The sequence below is a fragment of the Sciurus carolinensis genome, chromosome 2 (genome assembly GCF_902686445.1).
Source record: "Sciurus carolinensis chromosome 2, mSciCar1.2, whole genome shotgun sequence".
NCBI lineage: Eukaryota > Metazoa > Chordata > Mammalia > Rodentia > Sciuridae > Sciurus > Sciurus carolinensis.
The window spans coordinates 111435480-111456120 of record NC_062214.1 but is presented as its reverse complement, the minus strand read 5'-3'; the positions used below and the strand labels follow the sequence as shown (position 1 = coordinate 111456120).

At 42.3% G+C, this 20641-nt stretch overlaps 1 protein-coding gene across 1 annotated transcript in view; it reads right to left on the bottom strand.

Annotated features, from left to right (window-relative positions):
- Positions 1 to 12323: 12323 nt before the first annotated feature.
- Positions 12324 to 20641, bottom strand: part of Ino80 (INO80 complex ATPase subunit) — a 128891-nt gene continuing 120573 nt past the window's right edge. Inside the window, exons 33-36 of the mRNA XM_047538148.1 lie at positions 19026 to 19181; positions 18543 to 18702; positions 17369 to 17584; positions 12324 to 13923 (exon numbers count right to left, since the gene is read on the bottom strand). Coding sequence (XP_047394104.1) covers positions 13706 to 13923; positions 17369 to 17584; positions 18543 to 18702; positions 19026 to 19181 — 750 coding nt within the window. The 3' untranslated portion in view covers positions 12324 to 13705. The remainder of the gene's footprint in view (positions 13924 to 17368; positions 17585 to 18542; positions 18703 to 19025; positions 19182 to 20641) is intronic.

The following is a 20641-nucleotide window of genomic DNA, read 5'->3' as shown; positions in this document are numbered from 1 at the left end:
CCATTTTATCACGTGGACTGAAGTGAAATAGATACACCCAGAGCCCCTGCCCCCACCTAGTACCGGGATTGAACCCAAAGCCTCAGATGTGCTAGGTCAGTGCAGGACCACAGAGCTACATTCCTAACCCTTTTTATTTTGAGGCAGGGTCTTGCTAAATAGTCCGGGGTGGATTTAAACTCTCAATTTTACTGCCTTAGCCTCCTGAGTCCCTGGAATTATAGGCACGTGCCAACACACCTGGCTCAAAGAGAGTTTTGTTTGAGGATTATTTTTGCTTATTTATTTACTAATTTATTTTTGGTATTGGAATTGAATCCAGGGGCACTTTACCATTGAGTTACATCCTCAGCTCTTTTTATTCTTCATTTTCAGACAAGTCTTCCTAAATTGCTTAGTGCCTTGCTAAATTGCTGAGGTTGGCTTTAAACCCGCGATCCTTAATCCTCAGCTTTCAGAGCCACTGGGATCACAGGCATGTGCCACCACGCCCAGGGATTATTTTTGTTTTGATTTTATTCTGAATTTCTCTTAAAAACATAAACTTTTTACAAATAGTATTTGTAAAATAGCACATGATCATTGTAGCAAATTTGGAAAATACAGAATGGAAATATAAACAATTTTTAAAGCATTCATGATTGCATCATCCAGGAGTTTACCTCCTTCTAGTCCCTTTCTTACTATGTATTGAAAACCTTCATATACTTGGGAGACTGAGGCAGGAATATCAAAGACAGCCTCAGCAATTTAGCAAGGCCCTGTCTCAAAATAAAAAGGACTGGAAATGACAATGTAGCTGGGTGGTAGAACAGCCCTGAGTTCAATCCCAGTACTGGAAAAAAAAAAATTACAAATGTGAATACTTAGAAAAACAACACAAAATTGATGACTACCTCCAAAACTTATTAAATAACATTAATCATCAATAGATTGAAACATGAAACTTCATTTGTTAATATAAAATGGTTACAAATGGTTAAAGAGCAATTTTAGGTTGTTCACCCTGTCTTTTGCCTACATTTTTGACTGCATATTCTTTTTCTTTCCTTAAAAACTTTACATCAAGCTGGGTGTACTATAATGCCAGCAGCTTGGGAGGCTGAGGCAGGAGGATCCTGAGTTCAAAGCCAGTCTCAGCAATTTGTTGAGGCCCTAAGCAACTCAGTGAGACCCTGTCTGAAAATAAAAAATAAAAAGTTTGGGGATGTGTGGCTCAGTGGTAAAGTCCCCCTGGGTTCAGTTCCTGGTACCAAAAACAATAAAACTTTATTACAATTCACATACTATACAACTCATCCCACAAAGTGTACAATTCAATAGTTTTTACTATATATTCAGAGAAATGCATCTATTACCACAATAAATTTTTGAAAATTTTTATTAGATCAAAGAGAAACCCAATTAGTTTACACTGGAAATCCCCACATCCCTCGGCTATCATGACACTATTTTGGTTTTTATCAATTTGCTTTTTGGTGGGGAGAGTGAGGGATACTGGGGATTGAACCCAGCCAGGGTACTTCTAACTACACTGAGCTACATCCCTAGCCCTTTTTTATTTTAAGTTGCTGAGGCTTGCCTGAAACTTGGGATCTTCCTGCCTCAGCCTCCTGAGGCACTGGGATTATAGGCATGTGCCATTTCACCTGTCAATTTGCCTATTCTGTACATTTTGTTATTTATTTATTTATTTTCCAGTGCCAGGGATTGAGCCCATGACTTTACACATGCTAGGCAAGTGCTCTATCACTGAACTACATCTCTAACACTTTTTATTTTGAGACAGTCTTGATAAATAGCCCAGGCTGACTTTGAACTTGTGATCTACCTGCCTCGGTTTCCAGAGTAACTGAGATTACTGGTGTGCACAAAATGCTGGCTATCTCGGGCAATTTATAATCATATAGCACATGGCCTTTTTCTTTTGTGTCTGACTTCTTTCACTTAATGTTTTCAAGCTCCATCTATATTGTAGCACTTATAATACTTCATTCCTTTTTATTTTTATTTATTTATTTTTGTGGTGCTGGGTATTGAACCCAGGGTCTCATGCATGCTAGGCAAATGCTCTACCACTGAACAACATCCTCAAATCTTTCTTATTGTTCAATATTGCATCATACAGACATATATTTTATTCATTCATTTGCCAGTTAATGAATATTTGAGTTGCTTCCACTTTTTGGCTGTTAAAAATGCTGCTATGAACATTCATCTGCAGGTTTTTGTGTGGACATGTTTTCATTTCTCTTGGGTGTGTACCTAGGAGTGGAATTCCTGGGTTACATGGTAACTATGCCAGGGTTCTTCAAAGAAACAAAATCAAGAGGGTATATATAAAGTCTTTTCTTTCTTTTTTTTTTTTTTTTTTTTTTTTTTGGTACCAGGGATTGATTGAATCCATTGAACCACATCCCCAGCTCTTTTTATATTTTATTTTGAGACAGGGTCTCACTAAGTTGCTCAGGGCCTCGATAAGTTGGTGAGGCTGGCCTCAAACTTTTGTTCCTCCTGCCTTAGTCTCCCAAATTGTAGGTCTTACTGGCATATGCCACTGTGCCTGGTGTCAATTGATTTAAATGTTAATCTCATTCACAGAAATAACCAGAATTTTTGACCAAATATCTGACCACCCTGTGCCCAGTCGAGTTGACACATAAAATTAAAACATCACAAGAGGTATATTTTTAACTTTCAGAGGAACTGCCAAACTATTTTCCAAAGTACTACCCATTTTACATTACTACCACAGGGAATGATTTTAATTTCTCTATGTCCTCAACACTTGGGAGTGTAATTTTTTTTCTTTTCTTTTTTTTTTTTTTGGTACTGGGTATTGAACCCAGGGGCTTGTAACCCATGAGCCACATCCCCAGCACCCCCCCTTTTTTATTAAATATATATTATGTTGAGACAGGGTCTTGCTGAGTTGCTTAGGGACTTGATAAGTTGCTGAGGCTGGCTTTGAATCCTCCTGCCTCAGCCTCCGGAGCAGCTGGGATTACAGGAGTGCCACTGTGCTTGTGATTGTATCTTGATTGGATCCATCTTAGTGATATGAAAGGGCTGTATAGTCTTTGTTTTCAAGCAATAATGATATTGCAATATCACTTTCTAAAAAAGAACAAGAAGAAACTATAGTCCTCTTATTTTTTAGAATACAGAATTATTATTTTTTGATACAAATTTTTTTTTATTGTAAACAAATGGGATACATGTTGTTTCTCTGTTTGTACATGGCGTAAAGGCATACCATTTGTGTAATCATAAATTTACATAGGGTAACATTGTTTGATTCATTCTGTTATTTTTTTCCCTTCCCCCCCACCCCTCCCACCCCTCTTTTCCCTCTATACAGTTCTTCCTTCCTCCATTCTTGCCCCCTTCCCTAACCCTAACTCTAACCCTAACACTAACCCCTCCCACCCCCCATTATGTGTCATCATCCACTTATTAGCGATATCACTGGTCCTTTGATTTTTTGAGATTGGCTTATCTCACTTAGCATGATATTCTCCAATTTCATCCATTTGCCTGCAAATGCCATAATTTTATCATTCTTTATGGCTGAGTAATATTCCATTGTGTGTGTGTGTATATATATATCACAGTTTCTTTATCCATTCATCAACTGAAGGACATCTAGATTGGTTCCACAATCTGGCTGTTGTGAATTGAGCAGCTATGAACATTGATGTGGCTGTATCCCTGTAGTATGCTGATTTTACAAAATTTGTATTATTGACAATTCTGGAAATTTTCTCATTGTCGTCCCTTAAATTGTTCCCAGATGCATGTTTACACTTGTTCATTTATCTTGCAGGTATCGCCCCTCAGGGCGGCTGTTCTAGACAGCCAGGTCCTCACTGCTCTTCTTTCCATCCCCCACTATGCCAGTCCTTGGGGGGCTCACTGGCCATGAAATTGGGATCATGGTGGAGTAGTGTCTTGTTCAGATCATTCTTTTTGAGGTCAACAATGGGGTCTGGATGCTGGATGAGGGCAACCAGGGGCCTATTGTCAATGGAAGTAGGGTGTAATCCCAGGACCACCTCTTCCAAGGCAGAAAATGGGTCCCCAGCCTGGAGCCAGGGACAAAGGCCCCCTTCAATGAGGAGTCCTGAAGCTTAAACTACAATATTTCATAGTAAATCAGCCTCTTGAGTAGCTGGGATTACAGGTGTGGGCCACTGCGCCTGGCACATTATCTATTTGTATATAGTGTATGACACACAGAAGGTGCTTAAAAAATAAATCTTGAATAAATATTTTTGCCAATTTTCTATTGAGGTGTTGTGTCTAAGACTAACAGCTACCCATTTAAATTTGTTGTCTTCTTCCATAAGTATATGGTAACCTTCTTTGCAGTTACACGGGTAGTTGGTCTGAAGTTCTCTCTGATAGAATGTAAGCCAACTTAAGGGTCTAAGTCTGAAGATAGCAGGAAAATCTCCTCTCCAGTCTTTCATTTTTCCTACAAGATGTTTCTGCACACCAGTACTTACCATGAAGATGAGAACAAAGCTTGCAAATGGCAGAGAAACAAGATGGAAGAAAACTGGGACCTTGAATGACTGTCAAGAGCAGATGCAGGGCTGGGGATATAGCTCAGTTGGTAAAGTGCTTGCCTCATCAAGCACAAGGCCCTGAGTTCAATCCCCACCCAGCACTGCCAAAAAAAAAAAAAAAAAAAAAAAAAGAGCAGATGCAAATTCAAACTTTTTTTTTTTTTTTTTTTGCAGTCGCAGGGATCAAACCCAGGGCCTCACATCTTTTCTACCACTGAGCTACATCCCCAGTTGCAAATTCAAACTCTTACCTGAGAGGGAAATAAATTTTTTATCTGAACCATTTTGGGGTCTCTGTTAAAGCAAAGTGTGCTATCCTAATCAATACAAACAATATTACTTGGTCAGAGGATATTTATGGCCCAAAGAGTGGGCCAACAGCAATTACTTTCTAGGCCATTTTATTTTCTTGCCCCCACTGAATTCTGATGATAGACTACATTTGCTTACATTGACTTCAGACTGAATTCTAAAAATCAGCATGCAAAAGTCTATCATTTAGAACTTTTGGTAGAGGTGTTTCTAGGTGTTTAATTGATCAATACAGTTTTTGTTATATTTAGGAATTAAAAGAAAAAAAAAGCTGGATGCAGTGGTGCACACCTGTAATCACAGAAGGTGGGGAGGCTGAGGCAGGAACTGCAATTTCAAAACCAGCCTTGGCAACTTAGCAAGATCCTAAGCAACTTAGGGAGACCCCATCTTAAAATAAAAAGTAAATAGGGCTGGAGATGGGGCTCAGTGTTAAAGCACCCCTCGGTTCAATCCCTGGTACTCCCTCTTCCCTCCAAAAAATATAGTAATTCACTGAAGCTCAATTACTTGATTCCGAGTTCACCCCTAGAAATGTTCTTTTTCTGAAATTTTCTCATTTGTTCAGAAGTTTTAAATTTGGCAAAATGGTTCCCAAGCTCCCAAGAATTTAGAAAAGGTAAATTAGAACCGGGAGACGTTGTCTTGTATAGATTCAAAAACACTGAAGTGTTTTTGGCTCTCAAAGCCAACTACAGAATTGTGCCAGGGTAGGTACTGGCATAATTCAGTGTTGGGCAAATGGAAGTCATTCTGAAGTGCACCTGGGAGCACAGATGCTCAATGACTTAACTCACAGGAAAGGTAAAGGTATGTTCAGTATAGTCTGGTTAACTAAGCAGGAACAGTCATAAAGTCCTTAAGAGGGCATCTACTAAGATAAGTTCAGGTACTTAAAATGGGTTACAGTGTCAACCTCTTTCCTAATTTTCCTTTATCAGCTGTTCAAAATTCTGAATAGGAGTGATATACTATCTTTTCCAAATCCCATTGGGTTTGAAGGCAAACCAGGACTGCAAAAACCTAAGTATATTGTTCACCCATGGCTTGGACCTCTCCTCCTCTTCACTGCCCTCTTCATACATCCCTGCACAAGCAGCAACATCTTTTCAGGGGTGCAAGGCATAAGTGTTATCTAGGGTCTTCCAGGACCTCTCACCTGAGAAATAGGAGAGGGGCCCCTCTCTTCTCTTTTTTTTTTTTTGGTGCTGGGGATTGAACCCAGGGCCTTGTGCATGCGAGGCAAGCACTCTACCAACTGAGCTATCTCCCCAGTGCCATAAAAAAGGTCTTATTTAACTCACAGTTATGAAGGCTCAAAGTCAAAGACCAAGCAGCACTAACAATTCAACCTCTGGTGAGGGCTTCACAGTGGATGATATCATGGGAGCTTGTGCAAGAGTGGTCACGTGGTGATACAGGAGGCCAGAGATTCAGGGGTCTGGTTTGCTCTTTTAAAACAATTCACAGGCTGGGGAGATAGCTCAGTTGGTAGAGTGCTTGCCTTGCAAGCACAAGGCCCTGGTTCTATCTCCAGCACCGCAAAAAAAAAAAAAAAATTCACTCACTGGGTCTGGGTGTGATGGCTTTTGCCTGTAATTTCGAGAACTTAGGCAGCTGAGGCAGAAGGATCATAAATTGGAGGCCAATCCCAGCAATTTAGTGAAACTGTCTCAAACTTTAAAAATGTGATAAACAAACAAAAAACACTAGTACCCCTGGGTTCAATCCCTAGTACCAGTACCAAAATAAATAAATTAAAAAAAGTTCACTCTTCTGAGAATGAACCAGGGACCCACAGGAACTATCATCATCTCTTCTAAGAGCAGCACCTGCAACCACCTAACTACCTTCCACTAGGCTCTACCTGTTGAAGGCACTATCCCCTCCCAACATCATAACACCAAGGGTCAAGCTTCTACCATGTGAACCCTTGGAGTATAGACCACATCTATACCATAGGGGCCTAGCTATTCCCCTAGAGAACAGCTCTTGGAGACCATTTGTTGGGCTGAGGGAGCTTAGAAAACTTCCCAAAGTCTGCAAGGTTGAACTTCTGTACTCTGGTTTGGTTGCTCTCTTCCCTTGAGGCTATTGCAGCCCAATCTCCAGTCCAAGGCAGACTCAGAGTGGCTGCCCCAGCCCTTGGGTAGGCATTAATTCTTTTTTTAATGTTTGGTACTGGGGATTAAACCCAGGGGCACTTTACCACTAAGTCCTTTTTATTTTTTTTTTTTTTGAGACAGGGTCTTGCAAAGTTGCTAAGGGTGTAAGTTCCCGAGGCTGATCTTGAACTTTTGAACTTCCTGTTGCAGCCTCCCAAGCAACTGAGATTACAGGTGCATGCTACCACACCTGGCCAGGCATTCATTTTTTCGGCTTTGGATCTCAGGACAAAGAAATCCCAAGAGGCAGGAGAGCAGAGGCAGAAGTCTTGAGGCCAATCACAACAGCACATTCTCCACCACTACCTGCTTTTGGAAGGAACTTGGTAGCTCCCGAGGAGTGAGAAAGGTAAGAATTGGGGGATATTTCAGTAAGGAAGAATATTTCTTTTACCTGAGGTAGCAGGAACTGTGAGAAATGTGAAATATGTAAACTTTGTAACTTCCCCTGTCCAATATTGTTTTTACCTGGTGTCCAAATTTTTTGGTACCAGGGATGGAGCCCAGGGGTGTTTAACTACTGAGTCACTTCCCCAGTCCTTTTTATTTTTCATTCTGAGACAGGGTCACACCAAGTTGCTTAGGTTCTAACTAAATTGCTGAGGCTGGCTTGGAACTTTCGCTCTTACAGCCTCAGCCTCCAGAGCTGCTAGGATTACAGGCATGCAACATTGAGCCCCACTGGTGTCTTGTGTTTTGATAAGCAAGAAAACCCCTAATTAAGCTGGTGTGCATGGTGGTACACACCTGTAATTCCAGCTACTATGAGCACTCAGGTGGAAGGATTACAAATCTGAGACCAGCCTGGGCAACTTAATGAGACCCTGTCTCAAAATAAAAAGAGCTGGGGATGTAGCTGTAGTTCAGTAATAGATTGCTTGCCTTGCATGTGAGGCACACACTGCTTGTGCACGCACATGTGCACATGCGGGGACACACTCACACACATGGCAGCAAGATGCTCCTTTGAGGCAGCGGCTAGAAGGGAAGTCCATTCCCAGCAGCTTGCCATGAGGCAAGGGAAATTGGTGGTAAGGAAAGGGAAGCCAGCCAAGCACCAAAACCTGAAGCAAGGAAGTAAGGGACACAGGGCTTGGAAATAAGCAAGGCACCCAGCTCCTTCAAGGTTCCTCAACCACCAGGAAAGGGACCTCAGACATGCCTCCCCTTCTCCCTTTCCTTTCAACTTCTACCATTGTGACACCTAGCCCTGGGGAGTGTCGTTTAGGATTGGCATTTCCATAGCCTGCTCCTGGGGCTGTTTGCTCCAGATACTCCCTGAGTTGCAAATGGGTGGGTCATTCTCATGAAGGAGCTAAATATTCCAAGCTCCTGCCACTTGAGTCTTCAGGGACCCCAGTCAGATACCTTTCTTAGCACCATTTGCTACCTTAGAGCAAGTAGCTTGGCACAGCCAGAGGCTCTTTCTCTAGAATAGAACCTGCCCTTTACATCTAAGTGGTTTGAAGGTGCATCGTAAGATGGTTGGATTGGGCAACCAGCACTAATCATGTTGTCCCCCAAATTGCAGGGTTTTGCCACTCCCTAGCAGTCTCAGAGAAGCATGGGAAGGCAGTCAAATCTCTCCATGTTCTTGAGAAAGGCTCAGGAATTAGCTGAGGAAGCTGACTTTCCCTGAAGAAGTCTAGTAGTCCCCATAAAAGGACACAGTGTCCAGGAAACACAGACATTCCAGTGAGTGATGGCAATCAAAGACATGTTGCATCCTGGTGGAGGCCATGCAGGAGAGTAGCAGCAGTAAATTAGAGACCTTCTTGCATATCTAATGTATTTAATGAAGATGAAATCCAAGGAGAGGACCACAATGGAGAAAATAATGAACTGACAGTTTTAAAATGAAACAAAACAAAAACCCTGAGAAAACACATACAGGACTATTTTTTTCCTAAAAATGCTGGAGTTTCATTTTTTGGTCATCAGGTGAATTGAGTAATAGAAAAAAGAGAGTTGCATTTCCTCTGGGCATGATGGTGCATGCCTACAATTCCAGCTACTTGGGAGGATTACAAGTTTGAGGCCAGTCAGGGTAATTTAAATACCCCATCTAAATAAATAAATAAATAAAATTTTAAAATGGGCTAGAGATGTAACTCAGAGGAACAGTGCTTACCTAACATGTACAAGGCCCTAGGATTGATCCCCAGCACCAAAGGGCCTCCTGTCCAAGGCTGAACAAACAAGATGAGAGTTTATTCTGACTGGCAGATTTGGAAAATAACTTAGGGTCTTGTTATTCCAGGTGTGGTCCAAGGACTGGTAACATGGCCATTATCTGGGATCTTGTTAGAAATTCAGCCTTAGGCTTCATTGAAGACAGAAGCAGAACTTGCATTTAAAGAAGACCCCAAGGTAATTCATATTCATACTAAGTTTGAGAAACATCACCTTACAGCATAATTCAGGTTTCAAGTTTATTTTGCTTTACAGCTAAGCTCTTCAGGCAAAAATCTTTCCATGGCATGTAGAAACATGCTGTGTTCAGATGGGGGGGGGAGTGGGTTTGTATCAGTCTTGGAAGCACATCTGAGAATCTCTAAAATCCACCAGCTAAAACCTACTAATCTAGTCTGAGCTCCTGATTGTGCATTTAAGGAAACCAAGATCTGCTTCTAGGGCCAGGAGGTGTAGTGTGAGGGACACAGGGATGAGGGCATAAGGACTGCACTTGAAAGCCAACAAGACTATGAATGGAATGTACCTGCAGACACTAAGGTCAGTCTGTGCAGAACACATTAATTTCATTGCTCAGTCTGTTCTGCCCACCTCCTGCCCAGCCCAACCTCTCAGGCCTAAGTAAGTCTAGGAGCTGGTGTCCAGAGTCCTGGAAGCTTAGATAAACTCCTACACAAAGGGGTTACAATAGTCCAATTTAGATCCTGGATTTCTAAGGTTGATTATTCAGACCATGTGTGTGTATGATTTTTTTTTTTTTTTTGTACTGGGGATTGAACCCAGGGCTTCTTTGTGTATGTTAGACAAGTACTCTATCATTGAGCTACACCCACAGCCCTTTCTTAAAATTTTATTTTGAGATAGGGTCTAATGAAGTTGCCCAGGCTGGCTTCGAACTTGTGATCCTTCTGCTGGATGCAGGGGCACATGCCTGTAATCCCAGTGGCTTGGAGGCTGAGGTAGGAGGATCACAAGTTCAAAGCCAGCCTCAGCAACTTTGCGAGGCCCTAAGCAACTTAGTGAGACCCTGTCTCAAAATAAAACAAGTGTGTATGTGTATATATATATATATATATATATATATATATATATATATATATTTATTTATTTATTTATTTTTATAGTGCTGGGGATTAGAACCCAGGGCCTTTTACATGCAAGGCAAGCACTTTACCAACTGAGTCAAAATAAAATATATTTAAAAAAAGGGCTAAGGATGTGGCTCTTGGTTAAGTGCCCCCATGTTCAATGCCTAGTACCCCCTCCCCCCAAATGTGATTCTTCTGCTCCAGTCTCCAGAGCAACTGTGATTACAGACATAAACCACTGTGCCAAGCCAGACCCACAATCTTAAAATACACACTTACCTGGCTTGTGGAGCTGGATCACATGGCAAGGTGACCCTGGCAAAAGGGACTGGTTAACTGATACAACTCAGGTCTTTATGTAGTACTGGATTTCTGATCCTACTAAGGGTACTTCTTTTAGCCAGGCTGGAGTTTTCCCCAGCATTTTTTCAGTGTTCAGAAAAAAAACTGAGGTGAGTTGGGCTGCCTCTCATGTGGGAGACATGTCCTGGAAGTGGATAGCTGGGAAATGAACTCAAGTTGTTAATGAGTCTGAAGCCTTCATTTTAAAATTCAGAGCTGGGCGTGGTGGTGCACACCTGTAATCCTAGTGGCTCAGGAGGCTGAGGCAGGAGGACTGTGAGTTCAAAGTCAGCCTCAGCAACTTTGGGAGGTCCTAAGAAACTCAGCAAGATCCTGTCTCTAAATAAATATAAAAAAGGGCTGTGGGGTGGGGCTGTGGCTCAGTGGTAGAGTGCTTGCCTAGCATGTGTGAGGTACTGGGTTTGATTCTCAGCACTGCACATAAGGCCAATCAAAAACTAAAAACAAATTTAAAAAGGGAACTGGGGATGTGGCTCAATAGTTAAGTGCCCCCTTGGGTTCAATCCGTTACCAAAAATAAATAAATAAATAAATAAACCAAGTCCCATTCCTCTATTCTCAGTTAAGGGAAGGACAGGTGAGGGGGACATTAAGGCAGTGAGTTTGCCTCAATATGGTATATTACCTGTGTCTTTAGAGACTAGATTGAAGGGGTTGAACAAGTATTATAAATGTTTGCAGACAAAGACTATGAATGGAACATAGCTGCAGACAAAATAAAATATAAAAACCTCACATCCATTTCAGAAGAGGAATGGCCTAATCGCATGTACATGAAGCTGCTTGAGCATCTCAGAGCTGTCAGATCTCCAGAGAGGTGCTGCTATTAACTCTGGCAAGACTTTTGCAGGAATATACTAGAGGTCTTGCTGAGATGAAAATGGGAGAACCTACCCTAATGGGCCCTATTAACTCTCTAGATCATAGCAGCCACAGTGGTGATAGCCACAAAGCATGGTGCATTGGGATATGATGTTGGTTTGTACTGTATGAAGCCTTGGACATGCTTTACCAGTAAGAAAAACAAGACCTAGAGTATCTGATAGTGCTACCTGAGAATGACAAAATGAAGAACGGCTGATCCTTGTGACTGGGGGGTGAATAGCAGCTGTCCAGGAGATAGCTCACCCTGATCAAAGCATGCAGGGTGAGCCAATGCTAGGGAGGCTACACAGCCAGCTAAAGTGGGAATAGCACAAGTTCTACTCAAAGGTGATGCAAGAACATATCAACGTTCAATCACAGAATCACTGACTGTCAGTCTAGGCTGGGAACAACTGCTCTTTTCTCAACTGATCAGTGAGTTAAGTTTTCATAGCCTGACTATCTCTCGAATCCCTAGGAACACATTTCACAGTTTCTGTCATAATTCTTGAAAGTACAGCTAAATTGGAGACACCCCAAGGCCCTTGGTCAGGCGTTCCTTCTGATGGCTGGAGGCAAAATCCTAAGTCTAATAAACACTGCTACTGAGGAAACATCCACAGTGCACTTTCCACTAACCCTATCCTCTGATCATAGAAGGACGATAGGGCTCTATCTTCTCTTTATCCTGCCACATTCCCCGAGGGTCCTACTTTGTTCCTCAAGAGAAGCTGAAAAAGACCACAGACACCCTGATTTACATAAAATTATCTCACTCCATTTTATTTAAGATTTTTTTAATCCAGTTAGTAAAAGAAAGAAGTGTCTCTCTTTATACATATGTACAAGTTCAGTTATAAAAATAGACAGCACATTCAAAGAGAAAAAAGGCTTGGCATTTTTCTGATTCCCTCTAAATAGCATCTGTACACGGGAGTGTGGGTTTGGTCAGGGGAATCTTAATGATTTAAATTAAATGATTCCCCTAGAACCCCTACTCCAAAAAAAAAAAAAAAAAAAAAAAAAAATTTAAAAATCAATCTATCTAAACTCAATTCCGCGATTTTCAGGTGTGCAAATTAGAGGCTGGCCCAACTGGAAGCACCTGCTCCACCAGGGACATCAGGCGGTGGGCAAACAGAAACCCCTTCTGTCAAACACCACCCCTTGCCTCTCTCTGAGGCCAGCAAGCTCAGGCTGTTTGGGTTGGGGATGTGAGGGTTGGTGCCGAGCTTTCCCCCTCCTCCACCCTCTCCACCTCATTCCTGTTGCCCCTTCCTTTCTCAGTGCAATACAGACAGTGCATACAGCCAAGCAGGGGCTGAAGGGCAAGGGTGGGGAGACTGTGCATTCAGGATGGGCAAAGGGGCATCTGCAAGAGGGGCAGTGAGGATGTCCTGCTGATTGAGGTGGCTCCTGGTCTCTTTACTGGCTTCTGGGAGTCCCTGGGGAGGGAGCTGCTGCTACTGTTGCTGGTGGGACCTGAAGGTTCCCTGGTGTGAACCATGCAGGACAGGGAAGGAAATGCTGGGAAAACAACTGCCTGTGGGTCTGCTTCCTTTGGCCTTTTGTCATCCTTATAAGCCATCAAATTCTCTGGCGTACACTGCTCTCTCTTCAAAATGACAGTGGCAAATAGGGTTTGCAGACCTGGGGAGCTGTCCAAAGATTGTGAACACCAGGTACACAATTTTCTCCCTTTCTAGTCCTACAGGAAATCACAACCTTATGTAAAGTCTCCACCATGGAAGGCTCTTCACAGCACCTGTAGAGCCTCTGTAAGGGACATGGTCAGAGCTGAAGAGTGGAATGGGAATAGAGACAGCATGCCTGAGCATCTAAAGAGGATCTATGTCAGGCCCTTCCCCAGTAGGAGGTTTAAGACTTGGCCATAGAGTTCATTGGGGATATCGTGGGGCTGACCCTGTCCTTGGGCCCTCTTCCTATAGGCCACCCCAGAACACTCTTTTGGAAATAGGTGATGGAAGTGCTCACACTAATCACCTATCTTTCCCTTGCGGCAACTTGTCCTCTCCACCCTGACTTGGGATGTAAGATGCTGCACTGGGCAAGCCATCCAAAGACCATCTGCAGGCCAGGACTCTTCTAGCCCCTGGTTTGGTTGAAGGAAGCTGAAGGGCCCAGATGGTTACCGTCCTCCAGTGGGGATGGTGCCTTTGCCCTGTTTCCGGACCATAGAGTCTGAGGCTAGGCTGCTGGTCAAGTGGAGGCTCTTGGGAGTCCCAGGAACATTATTTCCTTTGCTCAAGGGGGAACTCAAGGGAGAAGAGGCGCTTGAAGGTCCAAAGTCAGCAAGGCCAGCAGGCCTGACAAGGGATGTCTGAAGAGGACTGCTGGCAGAGATTCCTGTGGGGATGGAAAAAGAGAATGATTTGTAAGCACCAGTCAAGTGTGAACCTGAGGTGTTGGTTACCAGAATCTGGGCTGGAGGACAGGGGCCTCTTCTTGGCATATTTGCTTGCTCTTCCTGTCAACTATTTTTTCAGAAAGAGGGATTTGTTTTTATAATAAAATGACTTCTAACCAGCATTCCCTACATTATCTCACTCAGAGATTAAAATGTCCTCTTGGCACTCTGTACATAGCACACATACAACTGGGGATGCCAGGGCTGCAGGATGAGTGAGAACTGTAACTTAATAGGCACCAATGCATTTTTTTCCCTTCTCTTTAGATTTTTTTTTGGTACCAAAGATTGAACCCAGGGGTGCTTAACCACTAAACCACATCTCCAACCCTTGTTTTTTTTTTTTAAGAAATTTTATTTTGAAACAGGGTCTCCCTATGTTACCTAAGGTCTCACTAAGTTGCTGAGGCTAGCTTCAAACTTGCAATCCTCCTGCTTCAGCCTCCCAAGTTGCTGGGATTGCACCTAGTCTTTTCTTCTCTTCTGGATACCACTTGAAATTAACTGATTCCTTCTCGATTTTACTCATATACCCTACTCCCCGTAAGTTTGGCCAAAAGGCATAAGTAAGTCTGTCCACTCTCTATCTGTCTATTCTCCTGACATTGGTCATGACCACTCCTCTTCTCCAAGCCCTACTTCTTCAAGAACCCAGGTCGAATCCCTCATCTTTGATGATGGCTTGCTGCCTGGGCAACACTGAATGTATCCTTTTGCTAATATGAGCCCAATCAACTTTCATCTGATAAAACATGATTCTTAAGTGTTTCTTGTATACTGTTTAACTTTTGTAAAAATGAATTCTAAGTCCTTGGTAGACAGACAGGTGTCTATGTTCATACACAGTGGAATAGCAGGTAACTTCTGAGTCAGTTTTTCCCCTTGCTTTCTATTCCCAGTTAGCAAGCACTTTTTTATTTTCTAAACTCTTAATAGTGGGGATTGAGTTCAGGGTCTTACACATATGAGACAAGTGCTCTACCACTGAGCTACATCCCCAACCCTTTTTAAAATTTTATTGAGACAGGGTTTTGCTAATTTGCCCAAGCTAGCCTTGAAGTTGTGATCCTCCTACTTCGGCTTCCTGAGTAGTTGGAATTATAGGTGTGTACCACTATGCCCAGCTAGTATTGTTGATTTTTCTTGTGCTGTACTACCCCTTTGCCTCTTGCACCCCTCTTTTAGTTCAGGTTTCCAGGAGAAACCCTGATGAGTGGCAAGCTCTGCCCTACCCATGGATGAGACTCTGTCATAGCACCCCTCACTACTGGAATGCCTACTGTTTTTCAAAGATATGATGAATTGGCAAAGGATTGAGACACATCAGGCCAGACTATTATATATCATATTTTCTGAATGAATCAATGAATGAAAGCTGAGATTTCTGCAGCAGGAAAAAAGGGAGGTGAAATAACATTTACTGAACACTTATTACTGGTCAAGCACTTTCTATTCAAGAAAGCCTTTGCTTGCTTTAATAATCCTATGAGCTAATGCTAACCCAGTGTGGAGAGAGTGCTATCAATGAGTTCTCCCCTTCTCACCATATCTGGATGTCCAGTTTGGCCCATTCACAACAGCCACTTCTCTTCACAAACTGTCTATAGCTGCTTACATATATCTGCTAAGCTCTTGCCCATCAGAACTTGTTATATCTTTGCAACCTTGACTCCCACTGGTTCTCTTTGGTCTGACTGACCAGCTGGGTGACCCCCATTGCACCTTGGTTGTTGCCAACTCTTTGTTGTCTGTCCAAATCCGTCCTTACCCATCTCCTTTCTCAATTGCAATCTAGAATCCTTATCAGCAGCTTCGTGGTTCCTCCCCCTCCTGACCTACAACCACAATTAAACCTTCTCTCTTTTTTCATTTATCTGTATACTGCCTTCTATTGCTGTTGAATATACTCCCCTTCTCATTTCTATTACACTCAAAAGCAGGGCCCACATTTTATACTCTTACGCACACAACATGTGCTTAATACCTAAGGTGATAACTGGATGAATGTTAATTTTTGTTAGTCTGGATATTGAAAATGTGGGTATTAGAAAAAAAAAAATAAAGAAATCTAGGAATTAAAAAAAATCAACTCTCAAAACTGGAAAACTTGTGAATGTTTAAAGCAGTATAGTCCATAACTCAGCTCTTTTCACAGCTACTTCTAGTTCAAAGTGGCACTATATCAAATAAGAAGGGCAAGGGAATAGTCAAGACTGCTCAATGCAAAGAAGTAGAACCTGAGTCTGTGTTCTGGGAAGGAAGTTTCTGGCCTGGAGGTATGCCACATTTTTTACCTCAGTAGTATTCTCAATAATAGACTTCCAGATATATAAAGAACTCAAAAAACGTAAAGCAAAAACAAAACAAAACAAAACAAAAAAAACCAAATCCCAAAAAACAACAACCAAAAAACCCCCAAATAATCAATAAACAACCCAATCAATAAATGGGCTAAGGAACTGAACAGATATTTCAAAGATGAAGAAATACAACTGATCAACAAATATATTAGAACATGTTCAACATCTCTAGCAATTAGAGAAATGCAAATCAAAAGTACACTGAGATTTCATCTCTAGTCAGAATGGCAATTATCAAGAATACAAGTAACAATACATGTTGGCGTGGATGTGGGGAAAAAGGTACACTCATACACTGCTGGTGGGAGTGCAAATTGGTGCTACCATTCTGGAAAGCACTATGGAGATTCCTTAGAAAACTTGGAATGGAACCACCATTTGACCCAGGCATCCCACTCCTCAGCAAATACCCAGAAGACTTAAAATCAGCATACTACAGGGTTACAACCATATCAATGTTTATAGCAGCTCAATTCACAATAGCTAAACTATGGAACCAACCCATCAACAGATAAATGGATAAAGAAAATGTGCTGTATTTACACAATGGAATATTACTCAGCCTTAAAAAAGAATGAAATTATGGTATTTGCTGGTAAATGGATGGAGATGGAGAACATCATGCTAAGTGAAGTAAGTCAATCCCCCAAAAACCAAAGGTTGAATGTTTTCTCTGATATGCAGATGCTAATTCACACTAAGTGGGGAGGGGGCTAGGGAAGAATAGTTACTTTGGATCAGGCAGAGGAGAGAAAAGGGAGAGGAGAGGGTCTGCAGGTAGAAAGGATAGTAGAATGAATCAAACATTATTCTCTATGTGTATATATGATTACATGACTGGTGTAATTCTACATCACGTACAGCCAGAAGAACGAGTAGTTTATACTCCATTTATGTATGGTGTGTCAAAATGAATTCTACTGTCAAGTATAACTAATATGAATAAATTAAAAAACAAAACAACAACAAAAAACAGACCGCCAGACCGCCTCTGACAGTCTGCAGGCACCCCTGGCCTCCGCACCTTTAGACACATTGTACCCGTATGCAGCATAGGCAGCTGCCGAGGCTGCTGCAGCTCCTGCTTTGGCTCCTGCCATTGCCGCGGCACTGCCTGCGGTGGACTTCCGGCTTCGGCCCTTCCCTGCTCCTTTGGCTGTGCTTCCTGAACCTTTGGGGCGGCCTCGGCTTCGGGCTGAGTGACCACGACCTGCAGCTGGCATTTCCTGAATGGAAATTCCTTTGGGAACAAGTGGCCAAAAAGGGGGAAAAAATGAATATCCTTAAAATGTTACTATGATTCTCCCCTGACAGACAAAGCTTGCTCTCAGGGTGTTTTTCTTCTTTTTCTTTGTGAGATAGGTCTTGGCATGTTGCTGGGCAAGTGCTCTACCACCAACTTACACCTCAAGCCCTACTTTCTTTTCTTTCCTTTTTGGTTTTGATGGTGCTGGGGATCAAACCCAGAGCCTTACACATGCTAGGCACGTACTCTACCACTGAGCTATATCCCCAGTCCTTAAGCCCTACTTTCAGGTTTTTAGATTTAGAGTTCTCTAAGAAACAATAGCAATACTGGGCCCCATATGACAAAGGGAAAAAATGCCCAGACAAGCTAACTTTAAAGTTCTTACTTTGCTTTCTCTAAACCTTCCTTTACCTTTCTTCCTCCCTCTCTCATTCCCTCCCTCCCTCCTTCCTTCCTTCTAATTGAATCCAGGGTCACACTGAGCCACATCCCCAGCTCTACTCTGTATTTTAAGTAGACAGGGTCTCACTGAGTTGCTTAGCACCTCACTTTTCCTGAGGCTGGCTTTGAATTTGTGATCCTCCTGGTCTCAGCCTCCTGAGCTGCTGGGATTACAGGCATGCGCCACTGCACCAAGCCTTTTTTTCATTCTTCAGACAAGGTCTCACTAACTTGCTGAGAATGCCTTTGAATTTATGATTCTGCTTCCTGAGCTGCTAGGATTATAGGTTTGCATCACCAAGCCTGACTAAACCTCTTTCCTCCTTTCACTTGATAAGATTATTGAAAAAATAAGCCCATAAAATCTTTTTGCTTCCTCTACTCTTCTTATAAGAATGATCATTCCCTTATCCTAGAAGGAATCAGGACCTCCACCCATCACCAAACCAATGCTTTCTACAAGGTAGTGAAACAGGCTCTGACCATCTGGGACAGCAGCAACACTCACCATTCACGGTGTCTGAGACGGAGCCTGTAATGGAAGCAGGAGAGTTGGTGGCTCGAGATTGAGGGGCTGAGGAGGCTGGGTCATCCACAATGACTAGCATGTCACTGCTGCTCTCATCAGGGGGAATGGAGCCAGTGTGCAGCTCACTGCTGATGGAGATCTAGAAGTGGAAGGGTTAAGATCACTACTACTTTTAGTGCCCACAGCATATAGCACTGGCACCCAAGCGAGAACATTTTTCACAGGACTTGCCCGTATTTCTCTCTCCTGCCTGGTTTCACTGTTGAGGTTCCGATCCCCCTGCTTTGCTTCTGAGTAGCCAGCCTGTCCACATTTGCTTTTCTCCTTATGAATCCCACGAGTAACCCCCTTCCAAGAGGCAGGAAGACTCCAGAAGCAAAGGGTGCCCAGGAGTGTGTCCCTGGTACAAGGCTGGGATGCATGCAATTCCACTGCTGTGATGAAGGCATCAAGGAGCCTCACCTCACTGAAAGGGCTGGGCATAGCTGAATCCACACTAATGAAGGAGTCATCCCCGTCAGCAGAGAGGTTGGAGTTATCAGCCGAAGGAACAAATGGGATCACCAGGTTCACACCTTCTTTTCTCCTTTTCCCATCCAACTCATCTTCTTTTTTCTTCTGGAAACACAAGAGTAGCATATATATAAACCATAAGGATATACCTCAAGAGAGAAGTAGGGTTAGGGAAGAAAATTATGACTGAACCTGTTTGTTCTTTTTTTTATTTTTATTTTTTTTTGGGGGGGGGGGCGGTGGTACTGCAGATAGAACTCAGGGGCACTCAACCACTACAACCACTGAGTCACATCCCCAGTTCTATTATTTTGTATTTTATTTAGAGACAGGGTCTCACTGAGTTGATTAGTGCCTTGCTATTGCTAAAGCTGGCTTTGAACTCATGATCCTCCTGCCTCAGCCTCCTTAGTAGCTGGGATTACAAGTCGTATGCCATCATGTCTGGTTCTATTTATTCTTTTTTTTTTTTTTTTTTTTTTGGGTGCTGGGGATCGAACCCAGGGCCTTGTGCTTACAAGGCAAGCACTCTACCAACTGAGCTATCTCCCCAGCCCCTATTTATTCTTTATAAAATTCTCAATTACATTTTTTTTATCCCCTAGCCCTAGGGATCAAGTTCAGGGCCTTGCATGTGAGGCAAGGGCTTTGCCAATGAACTACACCAGGGTTCCTCAATTACTATGATTTTAAGGAATTAAAAGGGATACCTTAAAAGCTTATGTGCATTTTACTCCTGAAATAGAGTTGATTTTTTTTTTTTTCTTTCTTTTCTTTTCAGGCTCTGGGGATTGAACCCAGAGCCTCACACATACTAAATATGTATTCTACCACTGAGCAACACACCCCAGGCCAACAGAGTTTAGAGGTAGGCCAACTACTCTGAACCAGAACCACAGTAAGTGGGCAAAGGATGCCACTGATATATCTTAGCAGCAGCAATTACAGAATGAATGCACTCTCACAAAAGAGAAGGCCAGTGTTTTACACACACACAATTTTTTGGTACTGGCAACAACCCAAGGTCTCACATATGCTAAAGATGCACTCTCCCACTGAGTTACAGCTCCTATATATGTTTTTAAAAACTTTATTTTTGGTTGCTTTTATCATTATCTTCTCAATTACATGTAAGCTCTTGAGTGACTAAGGTATACTAGGCAGTTCAGGAACCAAGTTCAGCAGGGCTCCATCACAGATTAGGGACCTGGAATCATGGAGTGTGCTTGGATACATCTGGAAATCTCACCAATCTACTGCACCACTGTATTTGTATTTACATCTACTGTAGGGTAAATACAGTATGTCTCTGTGAAATTTATATTTTCAATGGGCATTGTCTATTTTACACTTTGAGCAAGGATAACACCTGATGTAAACTATTAATTCATATAATGCTCCATGTGAGAAATTATCTTTTCTTCTTTGACATTGTTTCTGGATATTAAAACCATTTGTATTTTAAATAGTGGTAAATAATGGATTAGATATTTGAGGGTAGTGGAATAAAAGAGCCTGAGGAAAAGGGTAGAGATGTCAGCTTAGTCTTATAAGGATCTTGATTC